Below are 12,986 nucleotides of genomic sequence, written 5' to 3'. Positions count from 1 at the left end.
TTTGTAGAGTGAAGAAACGTTACAACAATTGTATGGTGTGGTCGGTTGAGTGTGTAAAATATCATGCAAAGCAACGGGCCTCATTCTCAAAACTGTGCTCAAACCGTACAAACGGTTGACACACAATTATGGGGTTCATTATTGTACATTAGTTTTTAATCTGTCAACAAATGTATAACTGCCTACATTAAAAAGAACCACATTCATTAACAAAAAGGATGTTATAAACAACAATATTTATTGCATTAGACAAAAGTATTAAATAACTTAATGAAATTGATGCCCTTTGATCCACATCGGTTATTGTCATAATTAAAATATATATTTCAAAGCTTCTTTTGAGGTTTTCAAATCCAAATGTCTGTCTTCCTATTTTACACACACATTAGTGAATGAGGCCCAATGTGTTTGTCAAAAGTAAGAATTATTATCATCTTATTAACCATCAGAAATAGTAAGAACAAGATAACTTAATTGTTAAACTATGTAAGGATTAAAGAGAGCAACAGTTCAAGTTGGTCTGTAACACCAGTCTGGTTTCCCTCGAGGCGGCTACACATCAGTTCTTACTGCTCACTTTCCATTTTTCTAATAAACTGTAAAACGCACATACCATGGATGCAAAAAGTCTACATACCTTTTATTTTTATAATACCCGTGTGGCCTAAGTTAAGAAAAAATATGTAGGAAGTTATTCACAGATTCTTGTTACAAGAGGAATCTGTTCATTCTTGGATGGATTTGGTCATATTTAGATGTATGATCTAGCCCCCTGCAGCATTAAGGAGATTCGGACCCTCAAGCAGACTTTTACTTTTTGACATAGATTGAGTGTTCAAAAAGGTACATTTTCATTTTTTTTAATACGCTGCATTAAAAAGGCTTACTCAATCTGATAAACCAAATAAGAATTATTTGATTTCAAGCACAAGATGTAACCCCTTTGTATCCGCTGTATTTCAGTGTCAAAGACATTCATCTTGTCATCTGTTGTCTTGTTCATTCTCTCACTTGTGTGTGCTCGATCGATTAAACCGGGTCAGTAGCACAGAGTATGAAAACTTCCTGGTCCTGAAAGCTGTTACTGAATACTTAGACAATTTGATAAATACAAACCCTGGCCGAGTGTAGTGAGTCAGTCCCTGCCAAACATTGTATGAGTGATGCAGATTTTTGCGCTACAGTGTTCGGAGCACGAGCACTTTATCAATGCTCTCAAACCAGGAAATAACTCCCATCTCTGCCAGTATATGAAGGAGAGCTCCAGGAGATACTGGCCAGGCACAGACTCAAAGTTGTTCTTATTTCTTAAGATCATTTTGTTGTATTTTCTTGCCTTTATTCAAAAGTATAAGCGAGGGGAAAGAGGGGACCACAAAATGCAAAAGGCCACATGTGGGATTTGAACCCAGGCCTCTGCAGTAAGCATGGTAACATAGTTACTTAAGACGGAGGGTTCTCAATTATTTTTCAGCCTCGGACCTCTTACAATATAGGAGAACATACCGGGGACCTCTCTGTACGATGAAAAGATCAGGTGCAGTAACTTCCCGCAGTCGACACAGTAAGAAGTGTACATCCACACTACTCCGTTTCTATTTGGAAACAGAGTTTTCAAATAGAATTGATCTGCATCCACACGGCAACCTTCGAAAACGGATATCACGTGACCATTAACGTACATCACGTGACCATTAACGTACACTGTGACACAGTGTAAACAGGAGGTAGATTGGTTGCTTAGTTAAAAATAATACGACAGAGTAATAAAGTAGTCTTTAATAATGAAAGGTCGTGTTTGATACTTAAGATCTTCTCTAAAATCTTCCTCTATGAACTCAAACAGATACATTTCGTGGAAAGTTTTAGAAGTTTTATTTTTCAGACTTCGTTACAACACTGCAGGTCTTTCTCCATCTCTCTCACACATCAAATTTACTATAAAATCAACACTAACACGTAAACGTTTACTAGATTATGGGTCCATGAATGTGGTCAACACACGTCTCTCACTCGTTTCCTCGGTAGTGTTGTCTGTTCTCACTCGTAGCTCTGCTGGTGGCTTAACTATCTGTCCTACTGAATAGCATTTACTGCTAACCGTGACTTCAGACGTCCGCTCCGTAGGTCTAGTAACGCCGCTGGTCACGCCGCTCGCTAATCGCTCCAATAACAGCTGCTTCCTCTGTAATAATGCAGACTTTAACTGAACAACAGCTGCTAGTAAAGACAAGGTCAGCATCGCCTGCAATCAGTTGTCCATGTTGGATTAACCTGGTAGTCAATCGGTAATCAATGTTGTTATTTGTGAGCTTCCGGGTAAGGGTCACGTGATAGGAGTGTGACGAATCAGGGAAGGACACGTCATGACTGCTAAGAACCAATGAAGTAGCGAACGCGGGTGTGGGCGTCATCGTTTCTGAATGTATCCGGTTTCGGCCGTCCACGCGAAAACGCAACCCCGGAGTTTTCAAACTTATCCGACGTCGGGAGCGTTTTCAAACTCCTCCATTTACGGTGCTCTAAAACTCCGGCGTAGTGTGGACGCTCAGTGTAAACGTAGCAAAACATATGCGTTTCCAAACAAAAACGGAGTAATGTGGACATGGCCTGAGTTTGCTCTGCAACCAGAGGAGAAGTCCTTGCTCCCGGGCCGATATTAGAAGATGCCTATATTTCCCTTGAGATAAATAAATCCATCCATCCATCTATCTAAGAAATAGTCAAGTAACGCCCTGTAAAAACCACAAATTGCCATGTTTGCCCTTCAGTTTTTGTACGAGTTAAAGAAACAGGAGGTAACATGTTAATTCAGAGGTGCTGCTAGGTTAATTCTGCAGCCTTTGGCCTGAGCGAGACCTGCTGCTTTGTTCTTGTTCCCAGTCTTTGTGCCGAGCTAATCTAGTTGGCTGATCTTCTTGTCCAACTCGTCGAGAAAGCGAGCACATTTCCCAAAATGTGGAACTATTCCCTTAATAAGCTTATTGTCATCAAGCGTTCCTCAGGCTTCTCTCCTCTCATGGAATGTGCCCGCATGTCTCTGCTTGAACGCCCTCTCCTTGCAACTCCTGACAGGTTGAGACACCTCTAGAGCGCCTTTTAAAGAAGCCGTGTATGATATTCAGAGCACGAATACAGCATCAAACATGAGAACAGTTGGCTAGTGAGTACTGAGATGCTTGATAAATAAAAGGCCCTGACCCTCTTCCTTAGATCTTTAAGATTTAAAAGCCTAGTTTTGTTCATCTTATATTTTACGCAGCAATAGTTTTGTTTTTTTGTTGAAAGAAATGTGTTTATACGCTGCAAAGTAAGGTGACCATAACACTTAGTATTGGTTCTAAAACACAGGTATTGTATTGACTCGGATGTCAAAGGAATGATACCAGGCCATGCTAGTAATACTGAACAAATCATGGCCGGATGGTTATGAGGCCTGAGATTTGATCATATAAGCAACAGTGTGAGTTAATGCAACCGAGATGGTCACTAGCGTTTTTTTGTTTATATTGGTTTCAGGTGCAAGCGCTGGGGACAGATCAGCGTCCTCAAATTGTTTCTCTAAATCTAAACCCTTACCAGTGTGTGTGTGTGTGTGTGTGTGTGTGTGTGTGTGTGTGTGTGTGTGGGGCAGTCTAACTGCTTTCCATTTCAGTGCTTACGTCCCTGCGCTGGGACTCTCCCCGGCTGTCAGTAGGTTCTGGAGAATCTTTTGGTAGAACGGGGAGAAGACCAGCTTGTTGAAGTTGATGAGGCGACTGAAGCGAACGGCGAGCTCCTTCACCTCCCTGCCGACTGGGGCCAGACCTCCTGGGAGAGGGGGAGGGGTCTTATGTTGACTGGACTCCAGGGAGGCCAGTAGGTAGTTCTGAACCCGAGACTCTGTGAAGAGAGGAAAAGAGAGGAGTCGCTGCCATATAAATGTGTACACAAAACGCACAGTCGACCCCCAAGAAGCCCTCAGACGCACTGACAGTCGTCATCAATGTTCTTCTTACCCATTAGCTTGCGGACTGTGTTGTCCTGCTGGACGATAGCTGAGATCTGTCCCCTCAGAGTGCTCTTTCGGTCGGCCGAGAATGGAGAGTAGCCATGTTTGGTCAGACACTGACTCAGCTCAACACACAGTTTCTCCCCGATGGTTTCTAAGGCCTCCTTTACACTAAAAGACCTAGCGACAGGCAACAAGGAGGCATTAAAGTACAATATTCTTGCGCAACACACATTAAAGCTGAATTTGTCCATTTTGTTGTGGAAGGTCACTTGGCGGAGAAGAAGAGGTTGGAAACAAGACATTGATATTATCAGCCAGTTTATATGGAAAATGTGTAATAAGTACAAGAATCGTGAAGATAAATAATAATTTTATAATAATCTTAAATAATTAGTGAACTGAAAAACTATTAACGAAACTTCATTCAAAAGTGTTCCGAATCAGCTCTTTTGATTTACAGAATATCATTTTAACAGGGCAAATATTACCTGAATAATTAAATGATTAGTCCAGTGTAGCTCTACTAAACGTTTGTGTGACAGTGAAAGCGCGACCGCTACTCACGGCGTGTGCATGTCCGCAAGCATGACGTTGACAATGTTCTTAAGCGTCTCCATCAGCCCCGGCAGGCCTGAGATCGCCTCCCCTGTGGTGGTGTAGACGATGAGCAGCACGGAGGAGAGCACGACCAGCTGTTCTTCCTCCCGATGCATCTCCTGGAACCGGACCTGATCCATCAACACCGTCTACAGAAAGCAGGAGGTGAGAAGAGAAGAGGCTTCATGGTGGCAGAAACACAAAAAGGGACAGAAAGCATAAAAAAAGACATACACCTAGCGGCTAGAACCCGGTGACTGGCTTCATGTTTACCTCAGGGAAGGGGTCGGAGGAGTGGTCCCACCTCAGCAGGCGGATATAGGCGTGATTATGGACGTTGACGGGGAGGAGGGAGGGAGGGTCAGACGACGCAGCACAGGAAGCGTCCTCTCTCAGGCATCTCACTGTGTCCTCAAGCCACTTCTCGGTGTAGTCTAAGGCATCTGAAGAACGGATCGTTCTGTTGTTACATCCTGGTTTTCCCAAACACTTGGGATGCCAAAACAAAGAGACACCATATCCATCCGTTGGCTAATAGCAACTTCTTCGAGTGGGACATCCCATCGTTTATTACGTCGGTCGTCAATTACTTCAATATTTCAGCTTATTTTGCTAAGAGATATCGATAAATAAGATTGTACTGTACTTCCATACATAAAACAAGCAGGAATGTGTGATTGTGAGGAAGTGATCAAAGTCACTGAATTTAAATCTTTCACATTTAGTTTCAGGGTGGGCTATAATTGGCTACCTGCATCGCTGCAATACTACAAAGAAGGAGAAAAAAAAAAGGCCATGTTATCTACAAAGGGTTTCAGCTGTCAAATGTCTGCGTGTAGGTTTGGATCTACCTATATGTGGCGGCCCATTACGTCATTTATTTATTTTGCACGGATAATTCATACGACTTATTTCATGGAAGAGAGATTCCTTACTGGGGTGTTTGTCCAGAAACCCCTGGAACTTGCTCCTCTCATACTCGACCGACTGCTGCATCAGGTGAGGCCGGAGGCTGGTCAGGGCGAAGTTAGCCATGTCCACCTTCATCAGGTCCAGCACGGAGAATATGGCCCTAGGAAGGAGGGACGGCACAGACAGAATCAGGGATTTATATTTAAATGTAATGTGGAGGTTTGAAATTCCAGGTCCGACTTGGCTTGAAAGTGAACTTGTCATTCGGTCTCATTACGTCTGCGTTAGCTCCTCCACTATTACGTCACTCCAGAACACGCTGACTTCTGCGCCGTAATGGACTGAGAATTAAATTACACAAGTCAAAAATAAACAGAGGCCCCGCCAGATGCCGAACTCATAATAGTTCCCCGGCTCACTTGAGTAGGGGCACGATGTTGGTGATGTCCTTCAGCTTGCTGATGTCCTCGTCTCGGCAGGGGGCGCACAGCGAGCCCATCATCTCGACGACGAACTGGGACAGTTTGCCGATGTCGAGCGCGCCGTTCTCGGCCTGCTGCTGGATCAGAGCCACATCCAGGACCTCCTCGATACGGGAGCGCAGGCGGCCGTGGCCCGGCAGCAGGAAGGACAGCAGAGTCTGGAGGCGGGCAGGGAGACAGGTGATGACTGAAGGCGGGAGAGGGAAGACAGATATAGTGTAGTTTGGTATGGCGAAGCCGTGCAGCCGCGACCTTTCTCAAAATAGATAACAACCGCGGGGATCATATCTCCGGAGAGGAGGCGGTAGCTAAAAATAAGACTTTGCATTTGAACCTCACCTCTCTGATCTCAGCCAGCAGTTTGATGCAGTGTCCGTACGTCTGCGGCTCCTCCTTCAGCTGAACTTCCAAGCAATCCCAGAATGCTTTGTGCATGATCTCCTTCACTTGGCGCTCCAAGCTGTTCAGGGTGCACAGGAGGGACTGTTACTTCTACAGCGAGAAAGAACTCGGTCAAAGACGAGGACTCGAGGCTGTGTCTGATTGAACTCTCACCTCCCCTCAGGAAGCTCTGTAGGTTTGACTTGAAAATCCTGGTTGACCATTATTTCATGGGCCAAAGCCATGTTGGTGACTCCTTTAGCCGTCTTCATCAGCTCCTCCACGGAGACAAACCTGGGGGGGCTGGCTGTGAGGGAAATCCATCTTTATGTGATTTATTCCGACAAAATCACACGTCAGAGTGTGCTGTACTCCTTCCTTTCTTATTATGGTGAAAAAACAAACAATTCCACTGCCAACACACTGCAGTTGAATTTATTCTAATTTAGTGGGACCGCAGTGAAAGCAGGCACACACACACACACGCTACAAGATGCGTTAAAGTCAGGGTTGTTAATCTGCTTCAAAAACATTTGATATTTTTGTTGAAATTATCATTACATCCCAACAGCAATCAATGAATCAAATGCTCTGACAAAAAAAAAGAAAAGAAAAAAAGTGGTCCCAATAGCCATGTTTATTGTTTACGTTCGTCATGATTTAGGGGGAGTGGCTTTGAAGGGACAGGCTGTTGTTCCTGACTTTCTTGCTAGATTTAGCAACTGTTGTAGCTACTTTCCATAGAGAAGAGTTGGCTTCAATGACATATCTTCTTTCAGACAGATTACTGAGTGTGTATTTTACGACTATGCCTGTGTGCGTCTTTTCAGAAAACTATTACAAACATGCTTATTCTACATAAACTATAGAAACGAAATTAACTATTAAAGCAATTCAATAAATTTGTTTATGATTTTCTTTGGTAACTCTGTCATATACAGATAAACAAGGATGAATGCTGGGTAATATGTGTGTTGATGTAGTCCAATGTCAAGTCTCTATTCGATCACACTGACGAGACGACATGATACACGGTGGCTAGTTTGCAAAAATCGGGCAAGACTCGCAATCTGCAGGCTGAGCGAGCAGTCATTCCTTTTCAAACGTAAAAGCGGCACTATGTAGCTAGGAGCCCGTCAGGACAGCGTGCACCGGGGCCCATCGGAACTATCTTACACCACTGGTTCTGAGTCCACGTGTGTGTGCTAACAAAGAACTGAGGAGAGACTGAGGGACTGAGCTGGGCGGTTACAGTGTGTGAATATTTTGCACCGCACTTCCAAGTCTAAATACGCAGAGTCCACTTGCAACAGTAGCTTGGATGTCCTGGACCACAGCTGTCTATTCTGGTTATGCAGCATGCTGCTTGCTTTGAGAAATATCTTTATTAATTTGAGTAGACTTTATTTTCTCTTGGAAGGTTTATGCCCCTACTCAAATGAAAAATGGATGTATTCAATTAATTTTATAGCCCAAAAATCACAGATTTGCCTCAGAGGGCTGCAGGATTAAGACACACATGGTCCCGGTCTTTAATCAGTCCGTTTCTCACCTTGAGGAGTGTTCCCCCTGCGAGGGCTCGAACTATTTGCCCGGATACTCTTGCTCACCATCGCCTCGGGAGCATCCTGCCTCCTCTCCTCCTTCTTCGACTCCTTGTCTCCTCCGCCCTCAAGGTGGTCCGCCTCCTTCGGCATGCTTGAGTCTGCATGATAACAGATGTATGTTTGAAGTTGCAATCAGCAAATGCAGTAAAATCAATTGCAGTACAGGCAAAATCTTAGGTGCAAGTTACTGTAACAGTTTTATTGATTTTTTTTTTCTCCTTCTAGCTAGACATGCAGTATTGTTACATCAATTAACAGCATATGTAATGTGATGGGCTTTTGTTGTTGTTCCTGTCCACACAGAAGGAGATGAGGAGGAGAGATTGTTGTGATCTATTAGATGACATCACCTAGGCTGGTAGGGGGGAGGGGGACAGGAGCCAGTGGGCGCAGTGCGATGCTAGGCAGGCTGACTGAGATGTGGTGAACACGACAACAAAGCCTCATGGCACCGTGGCTGTCATTGAAGTCAACGTTACTAACCTTAAGCGGTCGGAAGCCCCGAGGAAAGAGACGCGTTAGCTGCGAAGCTCAATTTATCTACCGTTAGCTTTGGTCTCTCTCTCTCTCTTTCTCAACAAACAACAAAGCCTGAATGACAACAGCTACTCCTTCACAGCGCGGCCACAGCGAAATGATCGCCGTCACCGACGTATTCACAACTCCACCACTACCAGACAACCTTCAGCAGGAGCGAGGCGTTCGTTTCATCCCAGACGGCTCGAGCTCAGTGATGTCGCAGCAGCCTTTCCTTCGATGGGTCGCCGCTAAACCGAGCCGACCTCCTTCCTGTATTGGGTGGGGCTAAACGTGACGTAGGAGCCGAGCCCACTCTCTCGCGCACGCACACGGACACCCTCAATGAGTCATGATTTCGACTGGCAAGGAAGGCAGATAAAACTTGGCAGCAGTATGGAAATGTGTCACGCAATGTATTTCGAAATACTTTGTGTGTTTGTGCAGATTGCAAATGGCGCGCGTTTACATGTCTGCCTTTGTGATCTATGAGTTTCTCTAAAAGTAATTAAAGGTTGGGTTCAATTCACCAAGTTAAATACTGCGGTCAAGTGGTCCGTCATCCGCAGAACGTTGGTCACGTCAGCCGGCGTTTGAAATGTAATGCGCGTCTATTCGTGGTGCTATGGTACGGGTGCTTGGATAGCCCCAAAAGCCCGGAAATAGACCTATATTTCATCAATAATTTGCCCAATTTTTTAGAAAACGTCATTTTGTACATTATATGAAATCCAACAATAGTAAAATCTGAAATTACACTGCTGTATAATCTTTAATTGAAAAAGACACCAGTCTTGTCAAGGCTAATTAGAGGTAAGCAGTGTGATAGGTGCAACTCAAACTTCACTCAATCAATCATCCTCAGGTGCACAGTCCGAGCCAACCGCTTTATGCAAACATAGATGAAACCACTGGAATATAGTTTTGTATTAGTACTATTTGTTTTTTCGTGCTCTGAACTGATATCCCCCTTACATTACGTTTCACGTAGCAGTAAAATGTCATTAATTCTAGGGCATATCCTCACGTGTACTATCTTTCCAAAATCCACCCAAAAGGGGTTTGCACCTGTGTCTTTGCACCCAAGTGGGCCCTACAGTGCACTCTTCTGTTTATTTGATGGTAAATGCTGGGGGTCATTGTTTCCTATTGAACTGGGTCTCCACCATACAGTTTCATTTTTGTTAATGAGAAGGCAGTTATATTAGCTATTGTACACCAGTGGCGGGCCGTCAGGGCCTGCAAGGCCTTCTCTGCTGGCCTAAACAGAATCACAAAGCTATATCTATTTTATAATTTAATAATTTTTCTTAAATATACTACATGTATTGTAATTTATAAACATATATTTCACATTATCTTATTTTCTCATTGCACAGCTACTGTTTTCCTCAGTTGCTCTGCTTCCAGTGCAGCTTGTTTTAAGTAGAGCTTTTATCCAATCAGATTTCACCTCTGTGTCTCTAGGTAAGAAGACAGGCCACAGGCCTGCAGTCTCTGAAGTGCATCCATGTGCAGTTTAAGTGAATGGGGACGATATTGTTGATTGGCATAGTGTTCAACCAATCAGATCTTTAGTTTGACATGTTGGGCGTATTCTTTGACACGTCAGCACCTGCTAGCCGGCCTATAATGACGTCAGCATTACATGCAGCTCATGTGCAGGTGCAGCTCTGCCGCAAGGTGCAGCGTGTGCTGTGATTGGTCAGTGGGCGAGCACGTGACTAAAGTGAAACGTATGCTTGCTGGCAGAACTGAGGTTGTTAGCAGTCAGAGTTGAAGTGGAAAGATATGGAAGAAATGATGTCATTTTCAGTTTTTTTTTACTTAGCTTTGTTTTTTTAACATCAAATGGCGGAAGGAGGAGAAGCTGATTTAGTGGCGGAGTTACTGGGAACACCTTTCTCAAGAAGGACATTTCCGGACAAACTGGACATTGTAAGAAAAGGCTTTGTGCGCCACTTTCAGTCTGCAAACTAAAGGTATTCCTGGCTGACGGGGTCGGAGAAGAGCTGCAAATTGTATTGCTGGGAATGCCTGTTATTTGCGACTGAACGTCTTGGTGTATTTGGTAACCTGAGCACTGCGGTCATGTGGTCCGTCATCTGCGGAACCTCGGTCACGCCAGCCGGCACTTGAAATGTAATGCTCGTCTATTCGAGGTGCTACAGTACGGGTGCTTGGATAGCCCAAAAAGCCCCGAAATAGACCTATATTTCATCAATAATTTGTCCAATTTGATATAACAAGTCAAAAACAACGTCATTTTGTACATTAAGTGAAATATAACAATAATAAAATCTGAAATTACACTGCTGTATAATCTTTAATTGAAAAAGGGCTCGGAAATTATAATATTACCTAATAATCATCTTTGATCTCTAAAAAAACATTTCCTTCATTGGTTAGCTAAAATTTCCATTGGAGTTATGTTCATGATGACCCCATGTATCTCCATGTCAAATGTAATGTAATATTACTATACAGTTTTTGAGAAAATTTGATGTAAAGTCAGCTCAAATGACATTTTGATATTTATAATTTCCCTATATTTGACATTTTATAAAAATGAATCCTTCGGAGGTTATGTCAATATTTCCATGGATTCTTGTTTATGACGACCCTGACTATGGACATGATTATTGTCTTAAAATATTACTGTACAGTCTGTGAGAAAAGTAGATGTAAAGTCAGCTCAAATGACATTTTGATATTCATAATTTCCCAATATTTGACATTTTATAAAAATGAATCCTTAAGAGGTTATGTCAATATTTCACTGGATTCTTGTTAATGACGACCCTGACTATGTACATGATTATTGTCTTAAAATATTACTGTACAGTCTTTGAGAAAATTAGATGTAAAGTCAGCTCAAATGACATTTTGATATTCATAATTTCCCAATATTTGACATTTTATAAGAATGAATCCTTAAGAGGTTATGTCAATATTTCACTGGATTCTTGTTAATGACGACCCTCACTATGGACATGAATATTTCCATGAAATATTACTGTACAGTTTTTGAGAAAATTAAAGGCAAAATTAACTCAAATGACATTTTGATATTCATCATTTCCCCATATTTGACATTTTATTAAAATGAATCCTTAAGAGGTTATGTCAATATTTCACTGGATTCTTGTTTATGACGACCCTCAATATGGACATGAATATTGCCATGAAATATTACTGTACAGTTTTTGAGAAAATTAGATGTAAAATCAGCTCAAATGACATTTTGATATTCATAATGTCCTCATATTTTAAACTGTTAAATAAAGATATTGACAGCATAAGATAATCCTTTATACCTTTTTTAACAGTTCCTTAAGAGATTCTAGTACATTTTCAATGGATTCTTGTTCATGATCACTCCGACTATGTCCATTAAAAATCCCATGTAATTTTGCTGTATGTCTAATGTTTTGATTGTCTATATTATTAAGCTTAGTAAAAGCCTTGGTCTTTTGTGTCATTTTGGACATATATAGCTCTACCTCCCTCTACGTACCTCCTTAGTGTGGTGGTGATCAAAGGCATTGTTCTAAAACTAATGTATTTGGATTCGGATTCAGTTGGAACACATGCGCAATTGTCAAGTTTCAAAGAAAAACTTTTAATGATAAAAACACAACATGAAATGCAAAACATATTTGACCACCCTCTTCACACAGACAGATATAGCAAGGGGGCATATAAAAAGAGACAAAAAACATAACAAATACTGTATGTGGATTTAATTGTTGCACAAACAGCATTTCCAGTCTTTGTTTTTTATTTTTAAAAGCAGGTATTTTTCCATCTGCAGGCTATCGGCATGGAACCATCTGTTACAGCTGTCACACTGAATCTGAAAAAGGACAAAATTGAAAAAACTTAGTAAAGACAGACTTCAAACAGGAATTCACCCCAAAAGAAAACTTTATTTAAATTTGAAATTATTTTCATCATTTAATCAAATGGGACATTGTTATTGTCATGGTCATAGCTTTTACAATGTTGTTTTTATTGATTGACAATCAACAATAGGACAGGTCCTATATCTGAATTTGCCAGCTGCCATGGTGCAAATGCAAGGAAAAGAGCAAGGCAGAGTATATGGACATATCAGAGTGGCTTGGTGCAGATGATAGCAAGTGTTCCTTGAGATTGTGATGGACAAGGAAGCCTCTTTGTCCTATGTATTTAGTTAATTTGAAATTGCACACATATTCCTGGAAACTCAAAAGAAGGTACACCAATCTTGTTTGCATTGCCAAGATTAAAACAAGAGGTGCCCTAGTGTTAGAGGAGTAAACCGCAATATATCACTGATATGACTCTGAATGGCGAACTTTGTTACATGACATTCCCATTCTCTCTCTACCCTCATTTCCTGTCAGCCCTCTACTGTCCATTCTCAATTAAATCTACAAAATGCCAAAACAAAAACTCAAATCCATTAACAAATGCACAAATACAATTAACTACAACAACACCTTACCCATTCAG

At 42.0% G+C, this 12,986-nt stretch overlaps 1 protein-coding gene across 2 annotated transcripts; it reads right to left on the bottom strand.

Moving 5' to 3' along the window:
* Positions 1–3,640: 3,640 nt before the first annotated feature.
* On the bottom strand, positions 3,641–8,779 carry tcp11l1 (t-complex 11, testis-specific-like 1). 2 transcript variants are annotated; one of them, XM_031875678.1, is made up of 10 exons: positions 8,457–8,779; positions 7,919–8,071; positions 6,541–6,673; positions 6,325–6,445; positions 5,923–6,143; positions 5,527–5,663; positions 4,865–5,034; positions 4,559–4,740; positions 3,999–4,171; positions 3,641–3,882 (listed from the first exon to the last, which is right to left on the bottom strand). In XM_031875678.1, exons 2-10 carry the CDS (start codon positions 8,061–8,063, stop codon positions 3,659–3,661), a joined length of 1,506 nt encoding a protein of 501 aa, XP_031731538.1. In that variant the 5' UTR covers positions 8,064–8,071; positions 8,457–8,779; the 3' UTR covers positions 3,641–3,658. The 2 variants fall into 2 exon arrangements, with proteins under 2 accessions (XP_031731538.1, XP_031731539.1); XM_031875679.1 differs by having other exon boundaries at positions 8,656–8,779.
* Between the last annotated feature and the right edge of the window lie 4,207 nt (positions 8,780–12,986).

The sequence above is a fragment of the Anarrhichthys ocellatus genome, unplaced genomic scaffold, assembly GCF_004355925.1.
Source record: "Anarrhichthys ocellatus isolate YVR2014 unplaced genomic scaffold, GSC_Weel_1.0 scaffold93, whole genome shotgun sequence".
Lineage (NCBI taxonomy): Eukaryota > Metazoa > Chordata > Actinopteri > Perciformes > Anarhichadidae > Anarrhichthys > Anarrhichthys ocellatus.
This window is presented reverse-complemented; position numbering and strand designations above follow the sequence as displayed.

Bases quoted from the DNA above. Each gene is read 5' to 3' on its own strand.
- tcp11l1 (XM_031875678.1), bottom strand. From the start codon at position 8,063: ATGCCGAAGGAGGCGGACCACCTTGAGGGCGGAGGAGACAAGGAGTCG. The intron at 6,144-6,324 runs GTGAGGTTCAAA...GCCCGCCTCCAG, and splicing joins TGCTGGCTGAGATCAGAGAG to ACTCTGCTGTCCTTCCTGCT. The intron at 5,664-5,922 runs GTGAGCCGGGGA...CCTCCTTCCTAG, and splicing joins AACATCGTGCCCCTACTCAA to GGCCATATTCTCCGTGCTGG.